At 36.5% G+C, this 14,490-nt stretch overlaps 1 protein-coding gene across 1 annotated transcript in view; it reads right to left on the bottom strand.

The window, feature by feature from the left end:
- Positions 1-14,490, bottom strand: part of hip1rb (huntingtin interacting protein 1 related b) — a 69,910-nt gene that overhangs the window by 23,982 nt on the left and 31,438 nt on the right. The window contains exons 5-8 of the mRNA XM_061902438.1: positions 6,660-6,740; positions 6,501-6,577; positions 2,632-2,693; positions 328-468 (exon numbers count right to left, since the gene is read on the bottom strand). Of these exons, the coding sequence (XP_061758422.1) occupies positions 328-468; positions 2,632-2,693; positions 6,501-6,577; positions 6,660-6,740 (361 nt within the window). The remainder of the gene's footprint in view (positions 1-327; positions 469-2,631; positions 2,694-6,500; positions 6,578-6,659; positions 6,741-14,490) is intronic.

Below are 14,490 nucleotides of genomic sequence, written 5' to 3'. Positions count from 1 at the left end.
GAAAATGTTTTCATTGAGTAGGCCTACTGCAGTGGGCGGTAAGTGTTTGTGTCAACAAATCATTCAGCATATGCTGCATTACAATAATGAGGCATGTGAAACAAATCTGATATTTTATCTTGTGGTGTAATTACTGTTCATAATTAACCTTGCATATTTTTAAAAAAAAAATGCTTACTTAATGCAAATTTAAGTTTAAAAAGCAATCGGATTACACACTGAGGGTAATTCACAAGCCTGACTAGTTTCTTGGTACAGAATATACAACAACAATAAAGAACACAGATGTCAGTCACGTGTGTTTTGTGAGTGTTTTGTGGTCCTTACAGGCGTGCAGCTTGAACAGCAGCTTGACCATAAAATGGTAGAGTTGACTGCAGTCCTGGATGACCTGTACGAGCGGCGACAGGCGACACTGGCCTGACGTCAGTGAGGAGATGGCAATGGACGAGTTGAGCTGTCGGAGCACTGGGGACAGAGCGCATAGCACACACTACGTCAGCATTTAATGCGTGGATTAATCACATTTAAAAATAGCTTCAATATAATTTTAATAAGATTACCAAATATATTTTTTGTTGTCATATACATACATTTAAGAAAGGGCTAAAAATAAAAATCTATAGTTTTTTCTCAATTTTGATTTAATTTCTATCAGAGCCTTTTTTTGACGCGAAAACATTTTAAAATTAAAATAAATTAACATATTTATTTGAATTTAATGCAATTACCATTTTAACTTTGTATATTTTACCCATAATGGTCTGCTGTTATTTATTTTTAACTGTTTTATAATTTAACAATTTATGGTTTATTTACATATATTTTTAAATATTTATTTAAAGTATTTATAAACATTTTTTAGATAACGTTAATTATAGGTATTTTCCAGTGTTTTATTCCAGCCTCAGTGTCATGCGATGTCTAGTTATTGTCAATGGCGGAGTGTGCAAGTGTGTGTCGTCCTTTAAACTGGTACGAAGCTTCTTTTTTTTTTACTCGTCTATCAAAAAAGTGCCATGTTCAGTAAGTATAGTTTTGATTGATTGATTCAAGGTTATCGTCTATCCACTCATTACGATGATTTATCAGTCCAAAACTATTATTCATTATTGGGCTTTGGCATATTGCACACTTACAATATTTTAATTCCATGTTTAATAATTTATTTATTTTTTTTAAAAAAGGTAGTGTTCTAACTTCAGGATTTTATTACTATACAATGTTTGAGTTAGATCTTACTAATTTCTTATTGCTGAATACGTCATCTACAAATTGTATTAACTTAAATATTTTACACTTCCATCTTTTTCTTGCCCTACACAGGAAGTGAACAAACTATCAGTTACTTCTAAAACACAGAAGTGTAATTAAATACACTTTGCTTCTTCCTGCTCTTTTTCAGACATGGGGGAATTTTGCTATTTTTAACATATAAGTACTTCAATGTAATTTACTTTTCAACATATCCGTAGTAAACTAAACCGCTACTATTCATTTCCTATGCCGCTTATCCTTAATAGGGTTAGAAGTACAGGCAATATCATTTATATTAGGCGTGTCAATCTTTAATTCCTGGGGCAATGATTTGATTAAGAATCGATTCAACATGATTCTTGATTCTAACAGAGTATGGCAATGTATTATTTCGTATAAATTATATTGAAACTTTTTCAACAACAGGTTACAAGTTAAAACATCTGCTTTTGGTTGATTAATTGCGAATTGGATCCAAATACATTTTTTGTTCACCCCTAATTTACATAATTGAAATTATTTATAAAGGCTAACTGTTTTAACAGACTATTCTGAAAATCTCATTATTTTCAAAAATGCTGTATGTATTCAGTATTCTCTATTACAGTATTCGTGGGTGAAACATTCCAAGACCACTGCAATTGGCATGATTTAAACCCAGTTTTACACATTAAGAAATAATTTTAGCCTTACAAACAGTGCAGTTACACAACATCATGTTTATGCCAAACATCTTCCTACAAGAAAATATTGAGTGAAATGACTTGTGGGTCTCCCTCCTCTTCCCAATCTTTTACGGTCGCCGCCCATGTGACGAACTCCTGCCCTGTCTATGAGCCGTCACATCAACTGTTTCTTGGACGGGTTGACTGTAAACAAATCCAATACTTTAAGTACAATGGTAAGTGTTTCTTGGATTAATAGCTGCAGCAGTCTTTCCCCCCCCCTAAAGATAGTGCCATCAAACCACTTTCTATTTAAGTGAGTATGAGACAAATGGGCGGGATGGGGGTGTGATCTGCTGTATAGACCAACCGCTAAATTGTTCAATTTCTTGCTCATTTCCTCCCCCCAAAACTCTTGTTAAACCCTGGGCTGGGCGTCTTCCATTACAAGTCAACTGGAGGAAATCTAACTAATGTCCTTTAATTGCAGCATTTCCTCATCAGATGCAACTAATTAGGGCAAAAAAAGAAGAAGAAAGAAGCAGGAAGTAAAAGTAAACTGCATGTCGGAAACTCCCTTCCTAAAGAAGAACATGATAGTGCATAAATACTTTCTTGAGGCGACTTTATGAATGGATAATGTCTGTAGATTGTCGCTATGAAGCTGCTGCTCGGGTTTCCTGTCTTTGGAAGAATTTTTTTTGTTTACCTGTCTCAGCCAACTTCAATTCGACGTCCATGTAATCAAACACCTCCACTGTCAGCTGGAACCTGTGGGCGTCAATTTGATATCCTTGTTGGCAGATACAACATAGTGATGTGAACTAAAGAGCACAGAAATGAGACCACGTCCACACAACATGTTTTTTTAAAACTAAAATTTTTATTTTATTTTGCCAATCGTTCACAACGTTTGTGAGGGACAAAAACACATAGGTATTTTTTAATATATTTTAAAACTGATAAAAAAACGGGAGTCATTATTGTAGCTTTAATAGCCCTCCATAAAATGTTTTATATACACGCTGCAAGTATATCTACAATGTAGTAACAGACACGTTCATAACAATATGTAATATGTACAATATTTACCGAATTTGTCATTTTTAGCGATACCGGAACTTCTTTCTTAGGTGCATTTATTTCCGTTTCCACAGAAGCGCACTTCCTACTTCCCGCAACTAACGTGTGTTCCTACTTCCGGAAACAAACAAGTGTGTTCTAATCTCGGTCATCTTAGTAACAGACAATGAAGACGACTATTTTTGGACAAATGAGGATTTACAACCTTATCTTTTTGAAGCTGAATATAAAGAGGATGAACGGCTGAAAATATAAGCGAGCACGAACAGAGGGTGAAACGCGGGAGTAGACGAAAGCCGAGAGACCTGACTTGGTTTTGATTGATTGATTGAAACTTGTATTAGTAAATTGCACAGTACAGTACATTCTCCGTACAATTGACCACTAAATGGTAACACCGGAAAAAGTTTTTCAACTTTTTTAAGTCGGAGTCCACGTTAATCAATTCATGGTCACGATGTAAATGTAGGACTTTGAGCAAAGCTATTCCAAATTAATGGTGTACTTACCCAATTTCCCTGGAAACGTTCCCGGCCAGCTTGATCAAACAATTCGGTCCATCCATTGAGTAATCAATCAATCAATCAATCAATCAAGGTTTATTTATATAGCCCTAAATCACAAGTGTCTCAAAGGGCTGTACAAGCCACAACGACATTGTCGGTTGAGATCCCACATTAGTAAGTATTATTATTCATGATACATGCAGCACATCACCATACACTACAGTACAAACGCTGTCGAGCCAGCTGTGTAAATGTGGGCTAATACTTTACAGACACTGCAATATGATTGTTCATGTTTTTCAGTCAGTACAGATTCTTGTCCTATCGCATTTTGCTGTGCATTACAAATTCAGAAGCTATTTAATTGTTGACGCATTTGCTGGCTTATCTCTTGCCGTAACATGGCAATGTGTTCTTATGCTAGCAAAACAGTTCCTCTGTGTTCGCTCTAACAATATCAATGTTGCTACAGCTTGGTTATTATACATTTTCAAAGTGATTTAGAGGTGGAATGCATTGCTCCCATTAGCTGCATTGATAACCACCTAGAACGAGCCAATTATTACAAGTTAGAATGCAAAAAAAAAAATTAGTCTCGTCTTTCATTAAGATTGTGAACGATAGGCAACATTCCGAAAAAAAGTGCAGATCCCCTTCTAAACGATCTCTATCAACACCAATGTAGTATCAAAACGGTCTCAATTTACACATAACACATTTAACTGCAATCATGTGCATTTTGTCCAATCAGAAGCCAGGAAATGCTGCCATAACTGAACTGGTAGACTTTTAACACCTCTGTTAAAGTTAGATGTACAATGGCGCGTACATTGGCTTTAAAGGGGAACATTATCACCAGACCTATGTAAGCGTCAATATATACCTTGATGTTGCAGAAAAAAAGACCATATGTTTTTTTAACTGATTACCGAACTCTAAAAGGGTGAATTTGGCGATTTAAACGCCTTTAAATTGTTCGCCTGTCGGAGCAATGACCTTTCACCTGTGACCTCACATCGTGAAGCGATCCGCCATTTCCTCAAACACATTACACACAGTCAAATCAGCTCTGTTATTTTCCGTTTTATCGACTGTTTTCCCGTACCTTGGAGACATCATGCCTTGTCGGTGTGTTGTCAGAGGGTGTGACAACACTAACAGAGACGGATTCAAGTTGCAACAGTGGTCAAAAGATGCGGAAGTCCCTCGTTTGTTCTGCACACTTTACCGACGACAGCTATGCTACGACAGAGATGGCACAGAGATGGCAAGAATGTGTGGATATCCTGCGACACTCAAAGCGGATGCATTTACAACGATAAAGTCAACAAAATCACAAAGGTGAGTTTTGCTGATGTTATTGACTTATGTGGAGTGTGCTAATCAGACATATTTGGTCACGGCATGACTGCAAGCTAATCAATGCTAACATGTTATTTGGGCTAGCTGTATGTACATATTGCATCATTATGCCTCATTTGTAGCTATATTTGCATCCAGCCTTTCCCTCCACCCACATTTAATACCAAACAAACACATATCAATCGTTGGTTAGAAGGCGATCGCCAAATTCGTCCTCGCTTCCTTCCGTGCCGCTGTCTGTAGTGATATGGCTCAAAAGCTTCTGTTTCTTCTTTAATTTCGTTTTCGGTACCTGCCTCCACACTCCAACCATCAGTTTCAATACATGCGTAATCTGTTGAATCGCTTACGCCGCTGAAATCAGAGTCTGAATCCGAGCTAATATCGCTATACCTTTCTGTGCTATCCAACCATGTTTGTTTCTGTGTGGTCACCCTGTGACGTCACAGGATAATGGAAGGGTGGATATAACGACGGTTAAATCAGGCACTTTGAAGCCGTTTTTCGGGATATTGCGAGATGGGTAAAATTTTGAGAAAAACTTAGAAAAATAAAATAAGCGACTGGGAACTGATTTTTATTGGTTTTAACCCTTCAGAAATTGTGATAATGTTCCCCTTTGGACATCTATGATAAGTGTGTGCTGATTTTAGAGTGTTACATAGCGTGCAAATGCATCAAAATGAAGTTAAAGTACCAATGATTGTCACACACACACTAGTTGTGGCGAAATTATTCTCTGCATTTGACCCATCACCCTTGATCACCCCCTGGGAGGTGAGGGGAGCAGTGGGCATCAGCGGTGTCGCACCGGGGAATGAAACACTTATAAGTAAACATCTTCATATTCTGTTGAATATGGTGTAAAAACATGATAATGATGCACATTTCTTACGACACAAACTAGAGATGTCCGATAATATCGAACTGCCGATATTATCGGCCGATATTAAATGTAATATCGGAAATTATCGGTATTGGTTTTTAAAAGTTAAATTTATGACTTTTTAAAAATGCCACCCCATCCCCCAACCACCCTCCTCAACCTCCTCGTGCACTCTCTGAGAGAGCATGTCCCAAATTCTAAGCTGCTGTTTTGAGGCATGTTAAAAAAGAATAATGCACTTTGTGACTTCAATAATAAATATGGCAGTGCCATGTTAGCATTTTTTTTTTCCATAACTTGAGTTGATTTATTTTGGAAAATGTTGTTACATTGTTTAATGCATCCAGCTGGGCATCACAACAAAATTAGGCATAAAAATGTGTTAATTCCACGACTGTATATATCAGTATCGGTTGATATTGGAATCGGTAATTGAGAGTTGGAAAATATCGGAATATCGGAAAAAAAGCAATTATCGGAAATCTCTAACACAAACCAAAGAGCCTAGTTTTACCCATCTCCACACACAAAATGAAAACAGAGTTTTTGAAACTGTTCATCGTGGCAGACCTTTTCAAAAGTCTCTTTTTTTTTTTAAGGACAAAAGTATTTTTGGAACGTGGACAAGATGCCAAAACACAAAGAAAAAAAGTAAGTTTTTAAGTACTGTTCTTTGTGTGGACATGGCTAAAGTCAACTTGTAAAAATATCAGAGCAATGGAATAGTTTTTGTCAACTCACACATTGTTGACATCTGTTCCCGCAACGCGCTCCAGCACCTCATCCGTGGCCTCCAAGTTGGCTGGGATTTCGGTATGCTGCACAAAAGACAAGTTTCAAAAACAAGTTGAACATGCTTACGCGCCATGAGATATGGCATGTGACCAAGGGCGCACTTACCTTGGCATGAAACCTCATTTTGGTATCGAGCAGTTTGGAATAGATCGCCACCAGCTGGCCATATCTGTCATGGAGGTTGCCCTGGGAAAAGAAATCACCACATTTTAAATAAGCACATTCTAAAAATACAAATAGACAAGGCAACTAAAACATTGGAAAAAAAGCAAAAAGGCATACTAATAACCAGAGGTGGAACCAAGTCATTGTTTTGCAAGTCACAAGTAAGTCTCAAGTCTTTGCCCTCAAGTCTCGAGTCAAGTCTCGAGTCAAGACAGGCAAGTCCCGAGTCAAGTCCAAAGTTAAGACTGGAAAGTCTCAAGTCAAGTCCCAAGTCCTGCATTTTTAGTTTCGAGTCACTTCAAGTCCTTTTAACCCCAGACTAATATATTTACACAGATTGTGTATGCTTTTTAAAAAACACTGTATGTATTTATTAAAACAAGTTTATTTGAAACTGCAGGAAAAGAATAGTGCTGACATTGCACTTCATAATAGCACTATTAACCAGTCATTTTAAACATTTAACTCATTCCTTTACAGAATAAACACATTTACAAAAAACAAGTGCAACTGTACTTATTTGCACAAAAGTGTTAACATTGTATTTCCACGGCATTTTGCATTGGAACTATTTCCACAGCAGTTTCTACCTTGTTCTTACCTTATCTCAACAACACAGATAGACAACATTCACACTCACATTCACACACTAGGGCCAATTTAGTGTTGCCAATCAACCTATCCCCAGGTGCATGTCTTTGGAATTGGGAGGAAGCCGGAGTACCCGGAGGGAACTCACGCATTCACGGGGAGGACATGCAAACTCCTCACAGAAAGATCCTGAGCCCGGGATTGAACCCAGGACTACTCAGGACCTTTGTATTGTGAGGCAGACGCACTAACCCCTCTGCCACCGTGAAGCCCGTGATCGGGGGATTACTTTTCACAAGTAAGATTTAACATTAACGTACCATTGGTTGTATTTTGTGAAAAGAATATCACCGCAGAGTTGAGAAGGAGCAAAGATCTTCAATATTTGTATGTGAAAATCACAAAGAAATCTTCTGGGGGAGGATGACCCCCCTACAGGGGTTTGGTTTACAAACTTTCAGCCCCACCTAAAACAAAATTCACCAGCCGCCACTGATTATGATACATTCTTGTTTTAGGCCAAATATAAGACAATAAGTTCTTAACAGTATAATTGTAACCAGTAGTAAGTCTTCAAGTAACAATATTCAAATATTCATACTAACAAGGTCCACTTCTACTGTGGGGGTTACCTCTGGAGTCCAGAATCTCCCGAGCATGGATCTTTGTGATGGACATCCTGTCTGAGGATGATGTAGAAGTAAAGCAGGTATACATTAGATTACAAGCCGGTGATATTCAAGAAAATGACTGCAAAACACAAGAAACTCGAGGAAGACTTGGAGGAGATTAGAAAATCTATCAACTCCCTGTCGGAAGATGTAAGGACAGTGGCCAAGCAGCAAGACACACTAATGGAGTTGTTGACCGAGATCAAAATGCTAAAAAACATCATCAAGGAGAAAGACAAGAAAATTGTCGACCTAGAAGCAAGAATTGACGAACTTGAACAATACACCAGAATGGACGATTTGATTATAAGCGGACTGGAAACCAAACATCGCACGTATCCAAGAGTGGCCGGGACTCGCAGCAGGGACGCTGACAAGGACGCCGAAGCCCCGGCAGACGAACTTGAGACACTTGAACGGCAAGTAATTAACTTTTTTACAAGTAAGAACATATCTCTTCAAAGTGGCAGCATTTCGGCGTGCCATACTATACCCAGGAAGGACAGCAGAACCAACCCAGCCATTGTGATCCGGTTTGCGAATCGAAAACATAAGACGGAGTTACTACGGCAGGGAAGGAAGCTGAAAGGAACTGGGGTTTACATCAATGAACATCTTACAAAAAAGAACGCCGACATTGCAAGACAAGCACGCATCCTCAGAAAAGAAAACAAGATACAAGCAACATGGACACGAAACTGTAAAATCATGATTCGGCTAAATGGACCATATGAAGAAGCCAAAGTTGTCACGATTCGAGAGCTCCGTGACTTGGATCAATATAGATGAGACCTGCTAGGCGTATGACTGACATGGCTCATCCTTGGCTGGAGATGGGGAAGGCTTCGCGACGAGAAGGTGAGACAACTGAGAATCAAGCGTCTTCAAGAGCTGAATACATGGACTATAAATTACATGACTTTGAATATGATGTTGACCCAGATAACCATCTGTTCAACTCAATCAATGCTACTTGTGACCACTACACCAAGGAACAATTTAATGACAATGTTAGCTTAGATAATAAATTTTCTTTAATACATTTCAACTGCAGAAGCTTATATGCAAATTTCTCAAGGATTGACGAATACTTGAAGACTTTAAACAGCAAAATCAAAATAATAGCACTTTCTGAAACATGGATCGATAAAGACAGATGTATTGACTTCTCCATTGACGGGTATAAGTTGTATCACAGTAGTAGAAAAAACAAGAAGGGAGGAGGTGTGGCCCTGTTTGTTGACTGCGACTTGAAATGTAAACCTGTCGAATGTATGACAACGGTAATCGATGATTTATTTGAATGTGTAACTGTGGAGGTAGACATAGAAAAGAAGAGAAATGTTATTGTTACGTGTTTATATAGGACACCTGGGTCTAAGGTAGAAGCATTTCATGATAGTATGGAAAAATTACTGTGTAAGGTAAAGGAAAAGAAAACATTCGTCATGTGTGGCGACTATAACATAGACCTGCTAAGCTCACCCAGAAATAAATCAGCAAGAGACTTCTTGGATGTGGTATATAGTAGAGGGCTTTATCCACTGATCATCAAACCCAGTAGAATATCGACAAATTGTGCAACATTAATTGATCACATCTTTATAAATGACATAGAAAATAACATAAAAAGTGGATTAATAATTAATGATACAAGTGACCACTTACCTGTGTTTCTTACTTATGACTGTCAAATGTATAGAAAGAGGGAGGAGAAAACCCATAGGTATACAAGGAAAAGGACTGAAGAGGCAATAAATAAATTTAGGAAGGACTTATTTGAAGCAGACTGGAATGAGGTGTATGTGGGAGAGGCAAATGCTGCATATGAGGCTTTTCTTAATATTTATTTATCATTGTATGAAATACATTGTCCGAATGTATGGAAACAAAGACAGCTACAATATAAAGCCTTGGATTATTAAGGGACTACAGAATGCTTGTAAAAAGAAAAACAAACTTTATAGAGACTTTATAAAAGTAAGAACAAATGATGCTGAAACGAAATATAAGGTTTACAAAAACAAATTGATAACAATAATGAGACAAGCTAAAAAAGACTATTACAATAACTTACTAGAAAACAACAAAAACAATATTAAAGGAACCTGGAATATTCTGAACAAGGTAATAGGTAAAACATCGGGGCCTACAAACCCACCAAGCTATTTTATAAATGAGGATAATAAGATGATAACAAATATGAAAGAAGTAGCAAATGGATTCAATTCTTTTTTTGTGAATGTTGGACCCAAATTGGCAGAGAGTATTGAATAACATAAAGACATACAGAGTGGATGGAGAGGGGAAGCAAAGTGCTACAGTCCATGCTTTTAGGAGATGTTAGTGAAAATGAAATTCTATCGGTTGTAACAAAACTGAAAAATAAGGCATCAACAGACAGTGATGGTATTGACATGATAATTGTAAAAAAGACTATTGACTGTATCATCAAACCTCTATGTTATGTTTTTAATCTCTCTTTTCAAACAGGGACTTTTCCAAATAGAATGAAGGTAGCAAAAGTAATTCCACTCTATAAAACGGGAGATAAACATATATTTACTAATTACAGACCAGTGTCACTGCTGTCACAATTTTCTAATATAATTGAAAAAGTATTTGTAGAAAAATTAGACAGTTTTATTGAGAAGAACATGCTGTTGAGGGAGAGCCAGTATGGATTCCGAACTAATAGATCCACTGCTTCAGCTGTAATGAATATAATGGAGGATATAGCAACAGAAACTGATAATAGGAAATACACTATCGGTGTGTTTATTGATCTTAAAAAAGCATTTGACACAATAGATCATTCTATATTATTGTCTAAGTTGCATTCACTTGGTGTGAGAGGAGTAGTTTTAGAATGGCTAAGAAGTTATTTAGATAATAGACAAGAGTTTGTGGATTTTTTGGGTAATACATCTGAACAAATGAGGATTGAATGTGGAATTTCACAAGGTTCAGTTTTGGGACCTAAATTGTTTATTTTGTATATTAACGATATATGTGAGGTATCAAAGTCATTGAAATGTGTTTTATTTGCGGACGACACCAACTTTTATAGTTCGGGACATGACTTAAAAGCGTTATCAATACTTATTGAACAGGAAATGATTAAACTTAAGAGATGGTTTGATGTCAACAAATTATCATTAAATGTAAAAAAAACAAAGTTTATGATTTTTGGTAAGAGGAAAAGAGAGGACACCATCAAACTGTCGATAGATGGAATTGATATTGAAAGGGTTTCTGAACTTAGATTTTTAGGAGTGATACTGGATGAAGGTCTGACATGGAAATCTCATGTTGCACATGTACGAAAAAAGATGTCTAAGAGTATTTTTATATTAAACAAGGTAAAATATATGTTAGATTATAGGGCAATGCGCATATTGTACTGTGCACTTATATTGCCATATATCAGCTACTGTGTGGAAGTGTGGGGGAACACATATAAGAGTAACATAAAGGCATTGTATCAATTACAGAAAAGAGCTATAAGGATTATTCATAAAGTAGATTACTTAGAACACACTAACATTTTATTTATTAACTCTGGACTATTGAAACTACAGGAGCTAGTAAAGCTACAGACATTGTGTGTCATGTTTAAGGCTAGAAGTAAAACATTACCAGCAAATTTACAAAAAATGTTTGTCATCACTTCTGAGAATACAGAGCATAGAAGAAAAGGTCATTTCAAACAACAATATTCAAGGACAACTTTAAAGCAAATGTGTACATCAGTGGTGGGGGTAAAATTGTGGAATTCTCTTTACAACGAGATAAAAAACTGTAAAAATATATTCCAATTGAAAAAAAAATATAAAGATAGAACGATAAGATCATATGGACAGCCATAAGTGTTTACATTTTGTTTTTTATTTATTATTTTACTTATTTTTTGTCTGGTTTGGTATTTGCTCTGTATCATTCCGTGAGGTGTATATTATATTATTACTATTATTTTCTTGGTTTGGTTTATACTTTATGAAGTTTTGCACTTGTTGTGTTTTTCTTGTGTTTTTTGTTTTTGATTGTTTTATCACATTTGGATATATGTGTCGGCTTAAATGATATTCATGAAGTAAGATAATGTATTATGTCAAAGGGGGCAGGAAATTATAAGATTTTCTTCATCCTGCTCCTTCTCAGGAATTGTGTGAATTTAAATTGTATAATTGTGATATAATTATTTATCGTTCTAAATGCACATCAATGAATGAGATAAATAAAAATGAAAATGAAATACTAACATTTTGGGTAAAACAGAATTTGGTTTTATTCTGAATCCAGTGAAACATATTGGTGGTTTTAGCTGATACAAAGACTTTCAGGTGTTTATACTGAATATGTTTAAGTATTTGGCAGACACTTTTATCCAAAGCAACATACATAAAAAATAAATATAAAACAATCACTGTAAACATTATCATTTAAGGGAAGAATGTGATAGAACATATCAATAAAAGTGTCAAGACAGAATAAACTCTCTGCTGCTGCAGCAACAGAGATACAGTCTATAGGTCCCTAATATATATATCTAATGTATTCATACATTGTTTATGTAGGATATACGCATATGTATATATAACCTAATTATATTGTTTCTTCAATTTAAAAATAGCTGACCGTTTTTTCCCCCTTCTCTGGGATTATATTCCTAGTTCTGATCTCGGACGTCTGGTCACTTATAACATAAGAATATTCTATTACTATGAATGATAAAATACGCCAAAACATGTGTCCTTTGTCATACCTACACGTATGACAAAAAAGCGCGTGAAAATGAGTGGTATTCAATGAGGTAAGATTAATTAAATGTGCTGACAGTTCATTGTTCCTGCCAAATGAATTGCCTTGAGTGGAGTAGATCACCACTTCAAGATGACGCCCCGCGTTTCGTCTGCGCCATAAGGCAGTAGCGGTCGATGTTGCATCTACTTATAAGATGTCTATGGTTATAAAGTTAGCAGTGAGTTTACAGCCTCACTTATTTAACTACACAACAAATAAAAGTTATGTTACTCAGCCAATAAACGTTAGCTTACATTCAAAACTTACCCTTCTTTGTGCAACTTCAAATGTCGAACGAAGTTGGAAGTTGTTGCGTCTCTGTCTGTAATCTTCGAACTGCATGCTTTGCATACTGGAATTCGTTTTTTGTTGACCAACTCGTAGTTTTAATACCCGAACGAAACAATTTTTTGCATCATTTTTCCTCAATGGCGGGTTGTATGAGAGCTTTTCTTCGTTGGTTTTCCTGCAATTTGATTGGATGAATGCTGTGTGACGAAATAACGTGGATGTAATTTGATTGGCTGTTGTACTGACACACACACGCTGCCAAACAGGCATACACAAGGGAAGATATGGAGCGCACCTGAATAACTTTTTAATTGTTGGGTTTTGGGGAAAGTAGCAAGTCATGTCAAGTCAAAAGGTTAAAGTCCAAGCGAAGTCACAAGTCATTGATGTTAAAGTCTAAGTTGAGTTGCAAGTCTTTTTACATTTTGTCGAGTCTACAGTCATCAAATTCATGACTCGAGTCCAAGTCATGTGACTCGAGTCCACACCCCTGCTAATAACCCTAAAAATAATGCCTCTCATCAAAAATACAAGGAGGCTGTTTAATTTTTCTGAAATCTTTAGTATGTGGTTTTCCTCAGGAGAAAAACACCGCAGACAAATAGGATAAGGGAAGTAAAAAAAATAAGATATTACAATAAATTGAAACATAATATATATATTTTAATGATTAAAAAACATACTGAAAATGAATCAAGTGTATTTATCTACAGACTAGGGCGGGTTTGTCTCTGTGCGATATAGAGAATGACTATCGTGATATTCGAGTATTCGTTCTCACACAGTTGCTTTTAGCTGCAAGTATTACACTACATGCGTTTCCCACTCTTTTTTGGCTTTCCTTCTCACAGAGACAAACAAGCGCACCTTCTTACATATGTCAGGCGTGCAACGTCACACGCCCTCCCCGAGCAGAGAGGTAGCTACGTGGGTGACATTAGCTGTAATGCTAATGGTGCATTGCGGATGGTAATACAAGAGAGAGAAGGTGCCAATCTGGTAACAAATAGAGGAATAATTCATTCCCTAGAAAAACAGCAGGAGGTCCATCGTCTGGCGGTGATTTGGCTTCAAGCGGGAATATGTTGGAACAATTATGCGGCAAAAGCGTTGCTACAAAAAGTAGCACCACTGCTATTTAATTTCCTATTATGCAGCTCATTTTTATTTGACACTTATTGAAATATCTTGTGTGACATCATGCACAAAAGTGCACTATTTTTGTTTTAAATTATTGTAGTGGTGTCCTGTACAAAAAGTGTACTTTAATTTAGTGTTGTTTTGATATGTCATTTTAGTGACATCATGCACAAAAGTGCACTCGTAGCTTGTTTTAAAACGTCTCTGACAATCTTGCACTTTCTGTTTTGAAATGACATGAACGTTTGTGCCACTGCTTAATAACTGTTTAATAG

This window comes from Nerophis ophidion, linkage group LG01 (assembly GCF_033978795.1).
Source record: "Nerophis ophidion isolate RoL-2023_Sa linkage group LG01, RoL_Noph_v1.0, whole genome shotgun sequence".
NCBI classification, from domain to species: Eukaryota; Metazoa; Chordata; class Actinopteri; order Syngnathiformes; family Syngnathidae; genus Nerophis; species Nerophis ophidion.
Note: the sequence above shows the minus strand (reverse complement) of the source record. Positions and strands in the feature narration are given on the sequence as shown.